This window comes from Haemaphysalis longicornis, unplaced genomic scaffold (genome assembly GCF_048455015.1).
Source record: "Haemaphysalis longicornis isolate Haplotype H1 unplaced genomic scaffold, Haemaphysalis longicornis Haplotype H1 scaffold_1, whole genome shotgun sequence".
Lineage (NCBI taxonomy): Eukaryota > Metazoa > Arthropoda > Arachnida > Ixodida > Ixodidae > Haemaphysalis > Haemaphysalis longicornis.
This window is the reverse complement of record NW_027526203.1, coordinates 242,648,367-242,669,418: the sequence shown is the minus strand read 5'-3', so window position 1 is coordinate 242,669,418 and position 21,052 is coordinate 242,648,367. Positions and strand designations below refer to the sequence as shown.

Here is a 21,052-nt window from a genome sequence, read left to right as displayed (position 1 = left end):
TAATAGGCAGTTTTTCTGAGGGTGAATACATGGGCACATGTTGACCTAGCTATAATAGGCAGTTTTAGAATACGGGAAGCTGGCGTTGGTTGCCCCAAGAAGTTAGGGGAACGCAAACGCAACCCGCTTGCGCGCGGGTAGTTTTAGAAGAGCTACCCCAGCAGCCCGCAACCGACTTGCGTTGCTCGGACCGGCTCGGGCCGGCTCGGGTGTTGGGAACTTTTGGCTTAGCACTGTTCCGGATATTTTATCGCCGCTATCTGTGCAACTGCGAATGAAACTCCATAACACAACTTTTCAGCGCACTATCATCCCCTTTCTCGCATGTGGAGCTTTATTTCCGCTATAATTGCTGTTTCAGCGATCGGTGACGAAGACATCTGCCGTAGCCTGTTTCGATGCTGCGGCGCAGGTAACGCCACCCATCGGCCGCTCGTCGCACCTCGCGCCACGCGGCCCGGTCGGACCGCCGAACCTCCGCGGCTGGTCAGCGTAGACCACGGTGTGGCGTAGGCTTAGTTAGCATCGCGGCAGAAATCTGATCGCCACTTTTAAAACCAGCGCTTATAACAATCCCTAGCACAATTTTTCACCACACTAACATCTACTTTCTCGCATGTGGAACTTTTTTTCTGCGATCAGATTGATTGGAAGAGTTCGAGCGGCTTAGCGGGCCGAGCGGGCAGGTGCGGCCGGCGTGTGCGCGTACTTTCCTAGGGCAGAAAACGCTTCAAGACTGCCTGCTTTATCCATTATTTGCGAACGACATGCGGAATCTACAAATTCAGCTCAGCGATCGTCGTAGTAGATCGGGTGGATCGGGAAACGAGCCGCAGGTTTCGCTTCAGCCATGGTCACGCGCAATCTCGCTGGCTGCGAGAGTGACGCAAGAACGCAAACTCCAGCATTGGGGCGCCCGCTATTTCGGCAAAATAGCGTGCGCGCAAAACGCAAACCCAAAACCCCAAGGATGGCATGGGTTCTGCGCATGCGCAGTACAGCGCCCCAAGACGCTTGGGGACCCCAGAGCGTTGGGGCCGCCTATTCTAAAACTTTATAACCTTAAACTCTCCCTCAAACTCTCTCTAAAACCCTATTCTAACTCTCCTCCACTACGGCGCGCCTCATAGCCCAGGTGAGGCTTCGGCGCTTGAAACCCCACAATCAATCAATTCAGTGACCAATGGCAGTGTTTCCTTATTTCAACGACCTTGGGAAGGTCAAGTAAAGCTAAGATATTTCTGCAGGAGTTATGCTTTTAACCTTTACTCGTTTTGTGTTTATTCAAATTTCGCCCAATTACGCAACGCTTGAAACTGTCATAGCGCCTAGAATTCAGAAAAATGGAACGTGGAATTTCGCGCAGCAGGTACTTAAGGCATGACCTGATAAGAAGATCTTTCTTGTTTTCTTGTTTTTCTTCTTGCTTTGGTTTGAACGCTTCCTTAGCAAAAGCAGGAATTGTTTTCTTTAAACAGAATACTTGAAACCAAGCTGAATGGGGACTACCGCGTCACGCTTCCACTTCATGTGACTGAATTCATTTATTTATTCGACGACTTCTCATGGTTATCAACTCTTTTTCAGTGGAGCAACGTTATACATACCCACTCGTCCGCACAGCATGTCCGTGAAGTTCTGCCACCGGAATCAGGAACTATACAAGAGAGAGGGCATTCGCTTTGTCGCCCAAAGTGTTTTAATATACTTCCGAGAATCATGTCAAATTAAGGCAGAGAAAGGGAGACCGCAAAAACAATCCAAAATATTCTTCCTTTATTCTATAGCTGCGCACCAATCAGAGCCTGGAGCGCTGTTCCCCGTTCTCGCATGCGGATGGCTTGGCGTCTGCCCGAACGCTGGCGGCCTTCGGAGGGGGCTCGAAGAGGAACTTTTGCAGATGCGACACTGGCGCCTCCACGCACAAATGCAGTACTAGTCCGAAGACGACGCTGAACCAGAACACGGCCAGCGCGGCACTTAGCTGCCCAGTCGGATGTGGGACAGGGGAAAAAAAGTAGGTACAAGGTGATTACAAAAAGGATATAATACCAAGAAACATGCTGCGTGTAGGAACGGTGCACTGAGACGACAGTTGTCTGATAACACGCCAACATACGCCACGTTATAAACTATAAGGCAATTGCATGCAAAGGTTTATCTGTTGCCTGAGGACAGGTTCCGCATTGCTGTTGGTCATTCAGTGCACACTGAAGACATTCCATGGACATCAACCGGACCTCAGAAACATTTTTGTCGTAAACTTGTAAATTTTCAACTGGGTTGATGACCCTTAATTCAGTGAAATGGAGTATCCGGGGGTATATTGGCTACTAACTTCTCCACTGAATAAATAAGTTAACCTACTGCGCAGGATATATCAATGGCCTGCAGTAATAACCAGCGCGCATTCAAGGGTTATTCTTATTTGTGGATTCGGTTTTTAACGTCCAGATTCTTCATCATAAAACCAGAACTTCCCGATATCCAGATAAGGGCAAAAGTTATTTTTAGGGGGTAACGGAGGATGGGGGCGAATGGTTTAGTGCTTCGAGAAACCTTCATTTTTTTTTCTTCGTTGGCAGCAAAAACTTTGTGTTAGTGTTTTCCCGAAATTTCGTAACACCATTTTTGCGTGTCTCCTGAATTCGTACACATCATTTATTCTTAAAGTGTTTTCTTTATTTCCAATTCAGCGTATATTCCCCCCCCCCTCCCCCCTTGAGTATTCGCGTTGGGGGTGAAAGCAGCGCGGCGATAATAGCCCAAGACAAGGCAACGCCGCTCTGTCGAAATGTTCAGACTACCGAAGCAAAAGCCATATCGTGATCCATGGACGTAAAAAACGGCGCGTCACGCAGTTCGGTTGGCCTAAACGTGAAATGACGTCATGGTTTAAATATCTTACGACAATTCTGGCAACAGTCTGAACCCGGCCTTACATGTTATTACTGTTGGCGCTGCTCTAGTTCGGCATTACTAGCCTTTATTTCGGCGTTTTGCGCAGGAAACGCTTTTTTAAGAATCAATCAATCGAACTCTGCTATTGCGTTCCAGCACAAGCGCTGCCTACGCTGCAGCCCCGCAAATCCAAATGCCTCTATGACGAACCAGTCGTAGCGTTTTTTCTTCTTCAGTTTCTGCAACAGGAAGCTTGCACTCAATCTTTTTATAGTGCTGCTTCCCAACCCTGCGAAATTGACATGATGAGGACTGTGGAGGCGAAAAATTGCGCCAAAATTTAAATTCCGAGCAACACTGTAATATGTATTTGTAGCTTTTGTATCTGGTAATCGGACAAATCGGTATTGGAAGCGTATGTTCGCACAGTAAAGAATATTGGTAATTGTTGCGCCGTAGGACTCCGATATTCTGTGCACATTCACCATACATTGGTGGCTAAATCACTTATTCTGTACATGCCCATGGTAATCAACATCCGTACATAATCATCATCACGGCTGCCCTGGTTTGTCAAATCACCTTTGGGCTAAGCAAGGCAAGCGACCATTGGAGCTGCTGCAGACTGGTACGGAGCCTTCTGTCTCCTTACTATACGAGAGTATTACATGAGCCATTGAGCGAACACGACGGGGTTGTCTGCAGCAACGAAATAGCACCCGAATTTCCATCGGATTCGATGCGTCACGTGGCTTTACTACGCGTGCTGAAGAAATAAAACACGAAGAAAAAAACTGCGTCAACGGACCACCTCTGCACTACGCCTTGCATCTCAGGAAAACATCTCCACTAACGGGAAACCTGGGGAGGGGCGAAACATGCAGTGTATAAGTCTGTTCTTGGCGCCTTGGCGTTTTTTCCCAGGGAGATGAAACCGTTTGGAGGGGGAGTGCACGCATACAGCCTTGCTGTAAAAGTCCCGTGTCTTTGAAGCACGAAGCGTTCTAGCGCGAGCCGTTGGAAAACGAGTGCCCCGGTGTGGTCTTTTAGTGTGCGTTCTGTTCTAGCGCGAGGCGTTGGAAAAAGAGTGTCCCGGTGTCTTAGTACCGAGACTACATGAAACGACGACGACAACAGGAGACGCCGACAGCCCGAACCCCTAAGGGGCTTCACCCCTAAAAGAGCACCACCTCCGTGGAAGCTACGTCTGGTCATTAGCAGAGCACATGGGGAAAGCGGAAAATGCAGCGGCGGCGGCGGCTGCCACTGTTCGGCTGCCGCTACTCTAGATCAAATATCTCGTTAAACCGGTTTTATCTGGGAGCTCGTCGCGCCGAGCTTCGCATTCCGGCCACTTCAGATCCTCTAGGCCAGTGGTGCACCAGTAACCAGCGAGCCACGACGTTCTGCGTGGAGCAGATCGACAGGCGGCGTTCAATGGGAAACTCAGCGCCGTTCAGTGGAACATCCACGCTTTCGCATGCACAGCTCACAAGAAGCACTTTGAATTCTTTCTTGGGAGGAGATGAAACACCACGCAGCTGGCCGCGGCAGGGCTCGCACGAGCCAACATTGTACGAGCGTGGCCATCCCATAACACCGCACGGCCCATGCACTGCGAAATTCAGAATGCTTCTCCGCTCCCATAACGTACAATTTTCCAGCTGGTTTCCGGGCAGTTGCTTTGAAATGATCTTTCCTAGCGCTCTTTAGGAACTCACCACGTGTGTTCCAGAATGACGCTTCAGAAATGGGGCCTGAGGGGCCTTTTGATGCTGGGGATATTGAAACGTGAAGGAAGCCCGCTTGCCACCGATGCGAGCTTCATTAATGTTCAAAAAACACTAATACCTTTAAGACATTCGGGGCCTTTCTAGACTTTGTGAATTTTCCGTGCATTCGTGATGTTTTCGTTTGTTTTTTTCGTAAGTGAAACGCAAGCAGTCAACTAGGAGAGCTCCCACAAAACATCGTATAAATTGACGCGTAGCTTACAACAAAGATTACCACCAATATATATCTAATATGGCTCACAAAAGATATCTAAACACTTGATATATATTTTACAAATAAAGATTGAAGTCCGTGCTGGCGGAACACGCATTTTTTCAGTCGAAATTATAGTTATATCGTGAGGCCGTCCAGTAACGTTGACTCAAATGCGAGCTATGGCATTTACTGGAAGGAATATCATCACCGAATATATTTTGCTCTATCTGTTTACTTCCTTTCATCGTTCTTGGTAACATAATTGCGTTCCCTGTTTTAATGTAACTCGCCAACTGTATTTTGCATTATCACTTTCAGGGCCGCCGCCGTCTGCACGCTGTTTTCTGCTGAGTGTTACACACGATTTGTGCCGTGACCACTGAAAAAAGAAGGCCGTGAATTCCGGTTCTCTGATGCAGTAATGACAGCAAAATGCTTCGCCTGATAATACAAAGTTAAACAGAACCCGCCGATTCACCCATGCCTCAAACTAGAGCTCGATCAGCGGGGTAATGAATATACATCAGTCATTTTTCTCTCTAAAAGGAGTATAGAAGGACGCAGCGCATCGGGTTATTTGTGACGAAGAGCCTTGTAGTGCCCCCTTGTGATGCTGCCACACCAAATTCAGAATTGCAATTTTATTGCTACTCGTAAAAACAAAACACAAAAAGTTACTTTGAGCCCTCGATCTCTTACTTAAAAGGAGCCAAAATTATTATTCATTTTGCTAGTACACAGTAAAGTAGAAGACCACGACGCATTCACTCGATCCCCCTTTATTCAGCTGGATCAATGGAGCTCTAGTTGCGTTAGGGATGCCGCCTTGCCTCTGGGTCCGGGGGCTTTCAATTCGATTCCCGTCCAGACCGAATTTGACCCGTTTCGTTGAACTGTATTTCCTTCTTCTCATTGCGCTCATTTACCGGCATCCTTTCGATTACGTTGGATTTTCGACCTACCGAGCCAAATAATGCTTTCGCATTAAAAACGTCTTTTTCCTTTGACACCCGTCAGGTTCGGGCCGATGCCGTTGGCAGTCGTCCTGCTTCACCAACGTCCAGAAATGCTGTATATGGTTGCTGAACGGCATACCTGGAAAAACTCGCTCAGGTCGAAGTTCGTCTTGATGTTTCCGGAGCGAAGGTAGTAGATGGGAACGTGTGTAAGGTAGATACAAAAGGTCAGTCTCGATAGAGGCCGGAATGCTTTCCACGACATGAATCCGTTGAGCCAACCTGGGAGTGCAAGTAGAAATAAAAGCCCACCAAACCTTGCTAGCAGAGAGATTGTCGCTTAATTCCACGAAACATATGTGCACTAATATGAAAGATAAATTTGCTGTTCTGAGGCCTGACCACCGTGTGTTTTAAAAGATATGTGCAAGATTTTTTGTACCCTTATAAGGCTGCACGCGCACGTGCACGTTTTCAGGCAGGTGGAAGAAGCCGAGTAGCACCATCACCAGTGCTTCAAGATAACATTTATCGATTATTACTCCTGCGTCGGGTCTGGCTTGCATCCATTACCTGTCGCTAATGTCCATCAGCTATCGCTCACGACCGTCGAGGTGTCCTGAAAAGCCATTCACCTGATGACGGCTAAACGCTTCTAATATTAGGAAATGTTTCCCACAGTACATTTATACAGGGTGTTTCACTGAACACTTTAAAAAATTCCTGAAGGTAAACTTTTCAAGAAAATTAAAAATTCTCTTAAGAAACAAGCTTCCAGGTTCGGCGGACTTCAGCAGTTACAAGAAACATGCGAATTACATAGTTAATTAACTAAAATTGTCTAATGAACTTTTTAATTAGCGAAGTTTGGCGGTTATTGCCAATGGCGAGTTTGTAGCCACGGAGACGACGATAACTGATCAGTTTTTAAAGCAACGAAAAAGACACTCTGTAGAGCCCAGCAGCCCGCAAAAATCAAGTATTTTTCCCGCATGAAACCGAAACGCAGCGCACATGGTGCGCCAGAAGTGTAGTGAAAACGCAACATCCGCTGATGACGTGTTGCAGTGACTGTGTCGCCAAATTCAAGAAGGCTCTGGTGATTCCCCACGCTAGGGAATCAGCTGATATCAACGCCATCGCCTGCTGTATTTTTTCAATGATCAACGCTCACCTACCACGGCTAGCGTTATCTTTTCTTTCATTGGTAGGCGCAAGAACAAGGCTAGTCATCGCCCACTGCGCGGTCGCCCTTTCAGGAGCCCTAGTGGGCGTTGGCGACAGTTTTGCTTTTTTTTATTGTCTTAACCACATCTGAAGTGGCTACCAGACGTAAAAAATGTCAAACGTCAAGATCCGTTTATTTTTTTTTTCTTTTTCGTTAGGTTTATCTGCTTTTCGTTTATAATCGCTGCGTGTTAGAAAGCGCATCAGACAAAGGAAAGGTTTGTTGGCTGGGCGAGGAAGGCTTTCGCGGCTGTGGCGGCATGATGAGGCTTCCTATCTAGGGAAAATTGCACTTACATTTCGAATTGGCCGCCACATTCATTGAAACACGTCACCAGCGGATGTTGCGTTCGCTTAAGACTTTTAGCGCTCCTCGAGCGCCGAGTTTCGTTTTTGAGCGAAAAACAACGGCAGGTTTCCTCGCGTTACAGGGCTTTAAACACCGACTTTTTCGTTGTTTTAAAATATGATGTGAAATCGTCTTCTTCGGGGCTACAAAATCGCCATTTACAATAGCCACCAAACTCCGCTAATTAAGAAGTTAATTAGTAGAATTTGATTACCCACCTAACTAATGTGCACGCCCTTAACAACCTGGCGTCCGCCGCAGCTAGCAGTCTCCTTCTGAAGAGGGTTTCTTTTTTTCTCGAAGAGCCGATTTTTAAGAATTTTTGAAAGTGTTCGCTGAAACACCCTGTATATTTTGTTCACTTAGGTAGGCGAAAGATCAACTCACCGCAAGTTTATTCTGTCTCTCCCTTCGGTAGGAGCGAAAGCGAATGTACATCAAGGATTGCTTACAGTGCTTTCACATCGCTTGTTCATGTTTCACTCTCAGAAAGCCGTGAATGATGTCTAATGAATACAGAACTAGGCGTATACCTGTGGTTCTCGCCACAACACAACACCGCACACCTGTTGAAACGGCTATTGCGACGAGGTCGTGCACGCTAGCCCGTGGTGGCACGTCATTATTTCCGTTTCTTCGACATAAAGTATTACGTAGAAAAGGCACATGTGAGCAACAACTGATTACAGGCGTTCTTTTGTGAATTGTGTATTGTACTACGTGTTTGGACAACGGAGTGTAGCTGTGACACACCTCCTCTTCCAGTGGCGCAGGCGTAGCATGGCCAGACCAGCCCCAGAGACCAAAGGAATCTGTGGAAGCCACCGTAGAGCATGGTAACCGTTGGACCAGGAAGTCGACCCCGGTTCCAAGGCACCGTGGCAAACATCACGAGTGAGGTGAGAGCCAGTGACACCAGCCAACCCGCACCCTGCACCCACTGAAAAACACCCACAAAGATTTGTTAAAAGAAATTTGTAAACGCCGTGAGGTTAGGGTAACATAGCACATCTCAGTTCCCCTAAATCGCAAACGAGTTCCATCAAAATTTGTCTTTCCTGGCCAATGGTCAATTTAGCATCGATTCGACAGGGTTACAAAAGGCCCCGACGTGAAAAGAATAATGTGGTAGACCCTACGCGGGTGCACCGGCAGAATTTGCGTGTTGCCGCTGTTTGCTTTCAAGCCATAGCCGACAATCAGCTGCATGCTTTTGCGAAGCCAAGCTCTCCCGTATTTTAAATTATTTACCTCGAGTAAGCGCTGGGTAAGGATTGTGCATTTCAACACAAACAAAAATGCACTGGCCATGTCCCAATTTAAAATGCCACGAAATAAGCTAATGTGGACGGAAATAAACAAAATTTTCACTGTTCGAACAATAACTAGTGTTAACTTTGCCAATTATTATCTTTCAAGCATTTACAGGAATTTTCAGGGCCATTGGCCCTCTAAGTTCAAATGCAGCTTTTTTTTTACGCTCATCTGGCCGAGAATACTTGCATGGGTATTACGATGACGATGAAGTGATTGCACTGCTATGAATCTATTATGAATGCCCTACAACTTCTTATTTTCATTGCCTACCCTCTCTCCCTGCTCATTTCTGTACATTGACCTTTCGCATTGTTGAGCAGCTTGTGGGCGATTAAATACACCAGCAAATATCTCTACGTTTCTACAAAATGGTCAGCTGTCTCCTCCTCTCTCTTTTTTCCTAATTTCCCCTGAGTGCTGCAAGGCGCGTCATATCCCATGTGTCCCGTGGATATCAGGGTGCGATATACCATTCATCATATTCAATTTCCACTTCTTTAGTTGTGCATCCAGGTCGAATCCAACTTTGTGAGGCTTTACCCCTCTTCTTTCCCCGAAAAGCAGTTCTTTTATGCACCAAAATTACATATTTATTCACGTAATTATTGCGTAAATAGTTTTGAAAGGATTGCGGCCATCTTTATCTTTTGTAGTGTGAACAGGGCCGTATCTGTTACTGTCTTAAAAACTGCCGTTAGTCTCTTTCTCCACAACGCACTACACGGACGAGTCCACACGACCAAAGCGAGAAGTTCGTTAAATGACATCGTCTAAACTACGAATTGTATTAAAATATGTCGCATATGTTCATACATGCCATGTAAAACTTCTACAGCAATCAGTGACCGACGCCGCAGAACCAACTACTACTCATATGAATATGTCTGAACTACCCTACCCACTAACATATGAACCCTGGTAGAATGAAACCGGTTCGTACGTGTTTATAAAGCGATGAAAAAGTATATTAACAGACGTGTCGCAACTAAATAAAGCAATATAAACGAAAGCAAGTGACAACACGTTTACTAAGAAGTCGCCGAATGCTTCTCTAAGCGTGTTCCTCTGCTTCGGAAGGCACCATACACATTGCGCGAAAAAAGCCTTCATGGTCAAAATTTACGCAAGGAACAGTTTGCCGGCGAAAGCGTGTTTATGTTTTAGTGACCCGGAGTGTCTGCATTACATGCTTGATCTTTTCATGGAGGGCTTGAGTGGTGACACAAGGCTTGGTCACTCGGATGAGTGTTCGGCAGAAATGCATCCATAATCTGCCTCGTACAGAAGCAAGTACGGCAAACTCCAATTGATGCGTCATTTTATGATGCTTGGCCAGCATCTGTGGCATCATAGTGAACACACCTTTCCATACTTCAGTTCTTTCTTAACAATTGCTTGAACAATCTCAAACGACTCAGCCAACTTATACCCTAGCGAGTACTACCTACTAAGATGGTCTTCGCACATTACTGGAGACTTTATTTTAGTGATGTATTCGCCTTCGCAGCAATATGAGACTGGACAGGCACACATTTATCACTATGGAGATCCTGTATTGTGCAATGAAAATCGATTGGTCAACACCCTTCAGCCATTGGGAGCTGGATTAACGCTCACTGATCCACGTTCAATGGTCTGTCTGTCCCACCAGGCAGGTCGTCAGCGCAAACCACACGTACCTGGCCAATGAACTCTTGCTCGTTTTGGCTGGGGTGTGCGTTTATCACAATAAGTGCAACGTCTGCCGCCTTTGTGGCCGGTCTACGTGACACGGAACGAACGTTCTTCATGTGATCACGGCTCGTATTTGTGACCGTTTTTTTGCAGTGCATTCTCCTTCCGTCATCTTTTACCTCTGCCCTCTTCATACTGCGATTATTTTAGAGCCAAAGCACTATTAGCCTGCCTCATTCATGGCGCCTAGCTTGATAAACATTCCGTGATATTAGGCCTAATGTCACGCTTTAAGGTTGAACTTCGTCCACCGTTACTCGCAGCTCTAGGTACAATGAGTATGACTTCACTTGGCATGTCATAGGGCTCAATTTGGGTTGGTTATATGACAGCTCTTTACAAGCAAAAATTTATCTTGCATTCGCAATATATTTAAGGAGTGACGCTGCCAAACCGTCCGCAATTGTTGTTCTTTAGCGTTATTTATATTCCTTCCTTCAATTTGCATGGTAGCGGCTTTTTTTACGTGTTCTATGAACTTTGCCCTTCCTCCTTTTATCGTTAGAAATGCGCAGAGGACCTTTTGCGCCAAACAAAAAAAAATGTCTGTGAGTGCAATAAATCCACGGGTTGTTATTTTTTTCAAATGCAATAAAAGAAACTGTCAAGCCAAAAAGATGTATCTCGATGGCGACTTGCAGAAGGGGCTCTTACACGGCTCATGGGCACCGAGGCATGGTGGAAGGACAGGTACCCAGCGATGATGCCCGCCACGTAGGACGCAACGTGAGTGAATGGCCTGAAGTAGATGAGCTCCAGGTAGGACAGGCTGAGGCTGCAGATGCGAAGAGGCGGGGAACGAGAAATAATTTTGGTAAGAGCAAGAGAACAGCATTTGCCAGGTCAGTCGCAGCACTAAATCACATCAAATGTCTTCATGACCGTAACAGATAACCGCAAAAGGTTACAAAACAAGTTATAACGCTCTGTAATCGTTGGCTTTACGACATTGTGTTGTGTAAAGCAAAAACAACCACTGGGTCACTAAGACTGAAGCAATGCGTTGGGCTAAAACTCACGCTCTGGCCATTCTCACCAAAGTTGGTATTCGAAATTAGGGGGAAAGAAGTACCTGCAGTGGTTTTGAGCCCGGATTTACAGGGCTCAAGTAAGCTCGTGGAGCTCGATCCACCCCCAATGTGGTGGTTTTTCTCGCCATTTTACTTTATTCTCTCATTTGGATTTTCCAGTGAAGCTGGTAATTGCACGACAGATTCATCGCTCACCGGACCGTCAGGAATTTGCCTGGCGGGTGCCGGGGTGATCGAGGTACAATGGTCGTTGCCCTGGCTTATGAACGGCGCATTGTACGCTGTTTGAACGCTACCGCTTATAAAAGAGAGCCCAACCAGTGTGTAGGCTAAGAAGAGTAATTTTAGGAGACCTGATGCCTTTTCCTGAGTGGTATGATTTGGGTATTCTTTTGTCTGCAGCAGATGCAGTGTGTTTCGTCGAAAATTTCATCGAAAAGAAGATTTCCGTAAAATAAAGTTGTTTTACAAAATACATTGGGGGGCTGTTGTTTGACAAATCTTGGGATGCAATACAGCCTACTAGTATTGCCATGTCTCTTTATACGAGTCCTGTAAATGTGTCATGCCACGTCAAAGCAGACACACTAACGTGATTATAAGGATCATTGGCCTATTGTGCCCACTGCAGAATCAACCCGTCGTCCTCATTCTTCCAACCCCCGCTAGCCTGTGCTTCCTGAATCTAATCTTGAATCATGGCGCTATTCCTAAGGGTCTTTCGTGGATTTTCCTCCACTCTCGAATCCCTCCTTCGAGCAGTGGAGCGCTTCCCTCACCAGCCCAGACCCGGATACCCAGCTCAACCTGGTGTCCCGAGCGAGAACAGCCTGTCGAAGCCAAGGAATCCCGCATTTGGGCTGCCTTTCATGAATGGAGGCCCATAACATCAGCCTGTGCTTGATAAATAAACATTTATTCTCTATTTCTCTGCTAACATCCTTCTTTCCATGGCTGCTTCGGCTGACCTAAGTTTTCTTTCAAGGTGTTTACTAATACCTCAGGTTTCTGGCTCAATTATTTATCAACAGAAAGACGCATCTGTTGTGCACAAATATTTGAAGTGACAGCCTAATATTTCTGTCTCGTTGTTTAAAGTTTTGAACCAGCACTGAGAACATCTAAAACAGCTGTATAATCCAGCTCTTTAAATACGTAGCCGTCTGCCGAGTGCCCCACACCCATGACGGCGATAAAATCGCGAAAACGAACGAACTGTGTGACGCCTTGCATTCACACAAAAATGCGTAATCGGCGGAACAAACACATTTATTTCTTATAATAGCGTAAATACAGATAATTCGTCTGACGTTATTTTGGGAAACCAAAAAATGACAAGAAGTAGTGGATGAGGAAGAGTAAACTTTATTTGGACCAGACCATACTAGTAATTTCTTATTAGAAAAATGTTAAAAAATAAATTAACCGAACCAACAATATCCATCGCATACATTTTCTCCAAAAACAAAGACTAAGATAAAAAATCTCGAAAACCGATGCTGGAAACATGAATAAAAAATCGGTTATATGGGCCAAACGTGAGCCGCCCTGTATTTGTACAAAAATGCATATGTTGTTTTTTTGGGGGAACCAGCACGTTTGGTCTTAATAGCAGCATAAATGAATATAATTGGTCGGAGAGCATTTTGAAAAAGCAAGAAGATGCCAAAAATAGAACAAATAAAAATTTTACAAAAATTAACTAACGAAAAACAAAGAAAATGCATCTTGTGCATCTCTCCAGAAAACAAACACAAAAGCAAAAATGCCCGAGAAATAACGACAGAAACACGAAAAAAACGCGAAAAGGGACGATGCATGCAACGCCTTCAATTTGAACTAAAATTTATAACTGGCTAGAGTAACACATTTAATCGTATGATAGCGCAAATGGCGATAATTGGTAAAACGGAATTTTGATCGTCTAACCACAAACAAAACAGTACAAACTTTTTAAGGATGAATTAAATCAACTAAGGAAATGATAAATATGCATCCTAAACAGCGTCCTAAAAAATGAACACCAACATAAAAACTCTCGGAAAAGAACGACGGGAACATAGATAAAATATCGTGAAAACCATGCACGACGCCTTGCATCTGCAAAAAAATACACAATTGGCGTAGTTAAGGCAGTCAATTGCTATAACAACGTAAAAGTACATAATCGCCAAATAAACAATAAAATATCTTGAAACATAAAATTAACCTAACGTATTTGGCTACTCAAACCACATCTCGCTATAACATTTACAATGAAGACGATCGACTTAAGAATGCTGGGCATTAGAAGATAGGTCTCTGATAGTGGTGGTTTAGCCTTGCGTTGTATGCTGGCAGTTGCTCCCTCGATCACCACCTTTCTACCGCTATGCACGCGTAATCACCAGGAGTTACTGAGGCTTGTGTACCTCAAAAACCCTACGATCAGGCGCAAAATGTCTCTCCTTGTGTTCCAATGGCCTTTAGGGAAAATGACGTCGTCCAAAGAGGCACGCGGAGTGGCTCTCCTTCGAAGTTCTTTAAACAAAGCTGACCGTTCAGTCACGTGCCCTTGGCAGTCCATAAAAACATGTCCGTCGTCACCTGTTACAACACACGTTGGGCGCACCGGTGAGGAGATAAGGTTCAGCTTATGAAGCCATACTGAGGGCCGCGCTGAGTTGGTGCGGATGCGGAACAGTAAGGATGCCTGGGTCCTCTTCATTCCTTTGGTGACGCAAGGTTCGTGTTGTGGTCGTCAAAGAGATCGGAAATGTTCTTTAATGATGGTTCTTAAATTCCCCCGTTCATCTGGAGCCACTTTCAGAAAAGAGTGCCGTAAAGTTCCGAAAGAACGCCCACCCAAAGTACAGTTATGTCAAGTGAAAAATACGGAATGGGCGAAATTTCGGATCGGATGAGAAAAACTATAAAAACGTGGCCGTACCGCAAAAAAAAAAGAAAAAAAGAAACTGCGGAGATATCAAGAATAAATCCGAGATGGGCGAACTTTAAGGTCAAGTGCGGAAAGGACAAATAAGTGACCATTTCAGCACGTGAATAGATGATTCGCGTTTAATTTGTTCACTCATCGGCTCATTGGCGCTACAGCTATCGACTTTACGGGGTGGGCGATCTTTCAATTATTTTAGTAAATTGAATATTTCACCCATAAGGGGGGTGGGGGATGTTTCGGGGGAGGGCGTTCTCTCGGATCGTTACGGTGCACGATATCGCTTCACTAACCAACTTCTCCGCGGCTTCGTTTCCCAGCACTCCTACGTGGGAAGGAACCAGCTGGAAGCGAACGCTAACGCCGTTTTCATTTTGCTGCTTAAGTAGATGTAGAGAGCGTTGCCAAGTTCTGTGTACGGAAATCCAAGCTGTAAAAGTTGTAGGGCTGACTTGGAATCCGTTAGAATTACCGCACGCCGAACCCGAAGCGATTTAATCTTTTTCAAGGCTGCTCCAGTTGCTACGCACTCCACCTTTGTGGCTGACGTGAAATGGTCAATGCGAGCCTCCCAAGAAACGTTTATTCCGGGAATCATAAAGGCCGCTGCGCTCCTATTTAATTCTCGGTCGACACAGCCGTCAGCAAACACGTGGACACATCCTCCGTACAAACGGTCGAAGTGCTCAAGTGCTAACATCCTCGTTTATGCCAGTGGTGTAAATCTCTTCGAGCGAATGCCCGGATGGCAAGCTGACACTCCAAACTCTCTAAAGTAGGGGTGTGCGAATATCGAATTTTTCGAATACGAATCGAATACGAATATCTAGCTTCGAATATCGAATCGAATATCGAATAATTAGGGGACGTGGCTTTCGAAATCAACTCGTTGATGTTCTGAGAATTTCGATAAAAATTAGCAATGCAACTGGAAATTCTTCTGTGATAACACCATAAAAAATTTCAAAGTAATATTTTAAGAACTTCGCTATTTATAAAATTTATTTCTGTTGACTTTGTACTGAGCTTGAGTGGCCTACAAAACATAATATAAAACTCTTTCAAAGTGCTTTGCACTCCCAAATGAATGGGCGAGTTCGCGAGAGCCTTAGATTTTTTCGTTATAACTCTTTTTTTTAGTTTTCAGTTTTTCAGAAGTGAATGTACAACAGGCATATAGACCAAGAACGACACTTTGTATAAAAATTCACAAAAAGTAAACCAGAAAAACCAAGAGTGTTACGACCTCAGCTGTTTATCAAGGAACGTTACGCAAAGAACGGAATCAAAAATAGACCTAGCGGTCACGAAGAAATCACTGGAACAAGAGACGTAGGGGGCAAAAAAGAACTTTTGAGAAACCGTTTGTGCGTGGTTCTTTTTCTGTCATTCGTGCGTTTGTGAATAAATGAAGATAAAATAGGCGGTCAGGACCGGAAAGACGATCGCTCGGCCGATCCAATGGTACCAAAATGGCCGCGTCCGGTTGCACCGTTGCGGAGATACAGCGCTCCGAAAATTGTCGTTTTTTTCTTTTTCGCCCTTTTAAGCTGACATTTTCTCACCGCAGCTGCACAAGTATTTTTTATCTCACTCTGCGACGGTTTTCGGCGTAAACACTTTGCAAACGCACAGGATAGAAAACACATAGAAGCCGAATATGTGGCTTTTAAAAAAAGCGATGTTTTGGTCATTTTTTTCGAAGTTAAAAGCTGCGTCGTCTTAACAATCCAAATATTCGATAATAGCCGAATATTCGAACCCTTTCGAATATTCGAAATAATTCGAATACATTGTTTTCGAAGCGAATACGAATATAACATATTTATTACTCGTGTAATCTTCGAAATTTTCGTATATTCGCACACCCCTACTCTAAAGTCCACGGCGGTTCCAAATGATGTCGCTTCTTCCGCCATTGCGGGTTGAGAACGCTCAGAGTGTTGAGTGCCGCGTGTATGAAAGATTCCACCCTTACAGGGGCCATGCAGACAAAAGGCAAGTTTGGTTAATTCGAATTAATTCATACTGACACCACTTTTAACGTAAACGTCCCCCAAATAAGCTATGGAATCTCGTTGATACGATTCGGCATATTGCGTTTTTCGGCCTAATACGTTTTTATTTTCGTTCCCGGCCAACTTCCCTTAGAAATAATGCATTTCCGTACGTTTATTACGATAACGTTTTGGCCGAAAATTGGATAATACGATCGCGAAAGCGGATCTCCACCGACATTTCCAGTAGTCATACATGTATTATTCGGTATACTTGCTAAAACCACATTTTAACAAGCCACGACCTGCACGTTGCGGAGGCACCGAGGGAGCGGAAGCGCGGCTTTTGCAGCAAAAACATTATTGCAGGTCGTGGCCATTCCGTGCAATGCAGGTGATGCACCCCGCCGTGCAGCAAATTGTATCATAATCAAGGAAGAAGGCGCCCAATGCTCACAGCAGGCGCGGCTTCCCTTCCCGACTTCTCCATGGACCGTGCTTCCCACGAGCTGATTTTTTTTTTTTTGCCTTGTTGCTATGCGCGGCTATGTTTCCAGGCTCGAGACAAAGTCAAAGATATGCAAGGTGCAAGTGGATATTGTACGCCAATTCGAATAGAACCCGAAGAGAGAGCGCGTGGCACCCCCTAGGGGAGTCACCCGTCATCTATGCTTTGACTCCACTGTTCGACGCATACATCAATGAGAGAGCTTTGGGCGATGTAGCAGATCAAGAGGACGACGAGGAGCCTCGATAAGATGCCTACAACGACAGAAACCACAAATATGCTGCTCCTGCTTCGCGACAAGGTAGAATGTATAGCGTTGGCGATTAACAATTGCTGCGATGCATTTAGCAGCTGGGGAACACTTTTCTTGGACCATGATGATGATGATGATTGCTATTGGTTTCCCTTTGTAGCGGGGTGATGACATGTCATCTTCCAAAAAGGACTAATGTACCCATGTTTTACACTCTTGGTCTTATGCTAGCGCTGCTTAGGGCAGGCACAAGAAGCTTATTAGGTTATTAGGCACAAAATACTTTTTTTTTCCTGTTACAGGTGGTAACTGTCATAGGCAATACTCCCCTCTCTGCTTTTCGTCCACCAGCATTCTAATCATCTTTTCGTCCCCTCGACAGCCTTGAAGTTAACTTCCTCTGTGATACCCTTAAATACTAGGGCTTCTGGAAGACGAATATTCCCTTAATGTACATTTGGATGGATACCCTCACATTCTAACACTATGTGTCGCATAGTTTCTGCTTCTTTTCCGCAGACCACACATACCCCATCATTTTGTGAATGCTTCCCCACAAAGCTCTTAGTTCGCAGGCAACCTGCTGTAGCCTCAAAAAGCAAAGCACTGCCCTGGGAATGATCGTAGAAATTTTCCTTTCTGATGTTTAATTTCTCAGCCCTGTACATCTATAACGACGTTTTAGCTTCCACTTTTTCCCTCCATTTATTCGTTTCAATATGCTTTGCCTCTTTTTTGGTTACCTTGGCTGTTTTGGATTCTCCACTGTTCTTTCCGTATTTCATCGTTAGCCTTCTAGTTTTCCTTAGCCACTGCGTGTCGACGCTTTTCAAGTATTGGTACCTAAAAACCTTAGCTGCCACCTTCGTTGATCCATTGCTCTCAACCTCATCTCAAAGCATATTTTAGTCTGTGCTTCTCTAACTTCAAACGACGCCCAGCCCATATTTCCCTGAACTGCTTCGTTGGTTGTTTTCCATGTGCGCCTAAAGCCAAACGTCCTACCGTTCTCTGGTTTACTTCAAGGCCTGATAGAACGTCTGATTTTAAGCAGAGTACAGCATTCGCAAACGTGAGACGCGGAACCATTACTCCTTTCCACGTTCCTCTTACTACTTCATATTTTTTATACCCCCACAGAGCTCTATGCTTCATTATAGCTGCGTTTCGCTTTCCCTTAACCTTAAGTTGCTCTTCGTGAGTTCTTAAGTAGTTATCCCCTTCGTTTATCCACACTCCCAAATATTTATATTCCTTCACTCTGGGTAATTCGCCTTGCTGGATAGACATTACGTCAGTGGTAGCGTCATTGAAAACTATTATTCCTGATTTTTGCACTAAAACTTAACCCGAGGTCAGTGGCTTCCTGGCCGCTAATATTTATTAGCCGTTGCATATCGGTTTGGGTATCAGCTAAAAGAACAATGTCGTCTGCGTATAACATTCCCGGGATATGTTGTTGTACCACTTCGCCTTGCAGCATATGGGTTAGGCTAAACCCTACTTGACTTTCTTCCAGTTTCTTTTCTAACCCTGTCACGTAAAGCATGAACAGTATTGGGCTAAAAGGGCATCCTTGTTTCAGTCCCCGATGAATGCTGACCTGCTGGACGCATTTCTGTCCTTCCCATGTACGGTGCAGTCTATTGTCTTTATAGATTGCCATAAGGAACTGTATTAACTCGTCATCTAATACCTGGAGTTTCAGCATTCTCCACAGCCGTTCTGTGTTTACGTTGTCATATGCCCCTTTAATGTTGGTCTGTCTACGAGCGTAGCATAACAGGCCAAGAAATAATTATATATTTTCATAAAGAATGGTTTCGTAATTAAAGAGCGGGAATTCACATCAACAGCCTTGCTCAGGTCAAAGTACACACTATCGAGCTGGCTCTAACAAAAAAGAGTTTGAGCAGATCGGAAAAGAGGTAAAGATGCGGTTCCCATACCACAATTTGCGCACCTGCGCTTGCATGCAGGTAAAACCAGTATGCGAGTAGCGCCTAACCTGTTTTCGCTTCCTGTGAACGCGAAGGTGCGCCCGTGCACTGGCAACCGTACCGCGACTCGTTTTCCGATCTGCCATAACTCTGTGATGAGCCGCTTGTTATTGTTGTTGCATAAGCAAAACTGGAAAAGTTGTAGAACGAGCTGTACAACTTATTCTGTACCACAGGGAAAGTTCTTTTTTGCTCACGAGATAGCGATTATGTTCTTTTTGCACTTCTCTACCTGTGACAAATATCTCAGGAATACATCCAAAACTGAGGCGTCCCTGAAAAGAACAAAATATTACACCTTTTTCTCCTATACCAATAACAGTGAAATACAACCGCGTGTGGATGGCAACGATAAAACAAGCGTGCACGTCTCCAATAGTTGTTAGGAATTGCTCCTGCGGCACTACCATCCGTTGGTGTTGCGTTACGTCTATCAAGGGAGTCTGAGGAGCCTGGTTCTCTTTTCAACATCTGTATTATATACCGTTCAGAGCCTGAGTCCGCTTCATAGTCTGTAGGGGCACGCATGAAAGAAACTGAGTCAAAAATAGTTTAATCTGTCTGCAGGTGTCGGCTCACCAGTAACAGTATATCTAACTTCGGCTCATGCTGTGTATTCACGCTATCGTGTCTAACATCCAGGCGGAATGTGGCAGTCCTTGTTCCCCTCTTCAAAATCATCCATGGCAGGTTGCCTTGTTTAAGGTTGTGATTCCGTGTCCAGCTCAATGGGCCTCGAACGTCTGCCGAAAAGCGCCGCTCATTTTATAATCCCAAATACCTGCGTGGTTTGGTTCCTATTATAACATTACGCCTACATTCGATACTCTGAATACCTAAATGTATTGGGGATTTACCACCTTTGTTTTATAAACACGCCCTTCAGCTTATCCTTAAGTAAATTTTTTTTTTATTTTTGTAGAGATCGTGACAAACGGTCCTTGTTTTTTATATTTTCTTTTTTTCTACACGCAACTTTCTTTTGTAGGAATTTGTGTGGGGGTGCGTCCCAGCACGGTTGCTACGCGTTATATGTTTTTGTGCGTGTTTCAGTGTTACCTTTTTTTTCTTCTTCGCAACAGGTTCAGTCCATTCATTTTACTCACATGTGATACGAGCACATTGTTTTCTCTTACTCCTTGTCTGTATTGCCCTTTTTCTTTTTGCTCCATGCGACAGCACACAGGCCCTTTAGCTGTTTCTGGGCACGCAAAATCAACGATTGATTGATTGATTGATTGATTGATTGATTGATTGATTGATTGATTGATTGATTGATTGATTGATTGATTGATTGATTGATTGATTGATTGATTGATTGATTGATTGATTGCGTGAGTGAGTGAGTGAGTGAGTGAGTGAGTGAGTGAGTGAGTGAGTGAGTGAGTGAGTGAGGGAGGGAGTGAGTGAGTGAGTGAGTGAGTGAGTGAGTGAGTGAGTGAGTGAGTGAGTGAGTGAGTGAGTGAGTGAGTGAGTGAGTGAGTGAGTTCTTTCTACTCTGCTGCACGCTCTAATGCGTATTCTTTGATAAAATGCTCCTATGCAAACAATCACGGCGATAAGAATACCTAACCCTGCGACTCATTACGTCCAGCCTACTATTTCATCCCGAAAATACAATATACACTGCGCCACAGCGCAATTTGGGATTGTGACATCGGTTAATTTTACAGCCCCGACCACGTTTATGGGTCAAGTTGTACACCGGCTATTCGCGAAACTTACGGCGTTTGTAACCGCGATTGTTCATTCCGACGTGTTCTGGCGAGGCAGACCCCCAACAGCGTTACAAAAATTAAAGAGACTGTGCAACATTTTCGATAAACGTGTTCACAATTTCCTTTGCGCCTGGAAA

At 44.8% G+C, this 21,052-nt stretch overlaps 1 protein-coding gene across 1 annotated transcript in view; it reads right to left on the bottom strand.

Moving 5' to 3' along the window:
• Positions 1-1,759: 1,759 nt before the first annotated feature.
• Positions 1,760-21,052, bottom strand: part of LOC144143381 (nose resistant to fluoxetine protein 6-like) — a 106,987-nt gene continuing 87,694 nt past the window's right edge. Inside the window, exons 12-15 of the mRNA XM_077675147.1 lie at positions 11,128-11,248; positions 8,176-8,362; positions 5,986-6,128; positions 1,760-1,984 (exon numbers count right to left, since the gene is read on the bottom strand). Coding sequence (XP_077531273.1) covers positions 1,799-1,984; positions 5,986-6,128; positions 8,176-8,362; positions 11,128-11,248 — 637 coding nt within the window. The 3' untranslated portion in view covers positions 1,760-1,798. The remainder of the gene's footprint in view (positions 1,985-5,985; positions 6,129-8,175; positions 8,363-11,127; positions 11,249-21,052) is intronic.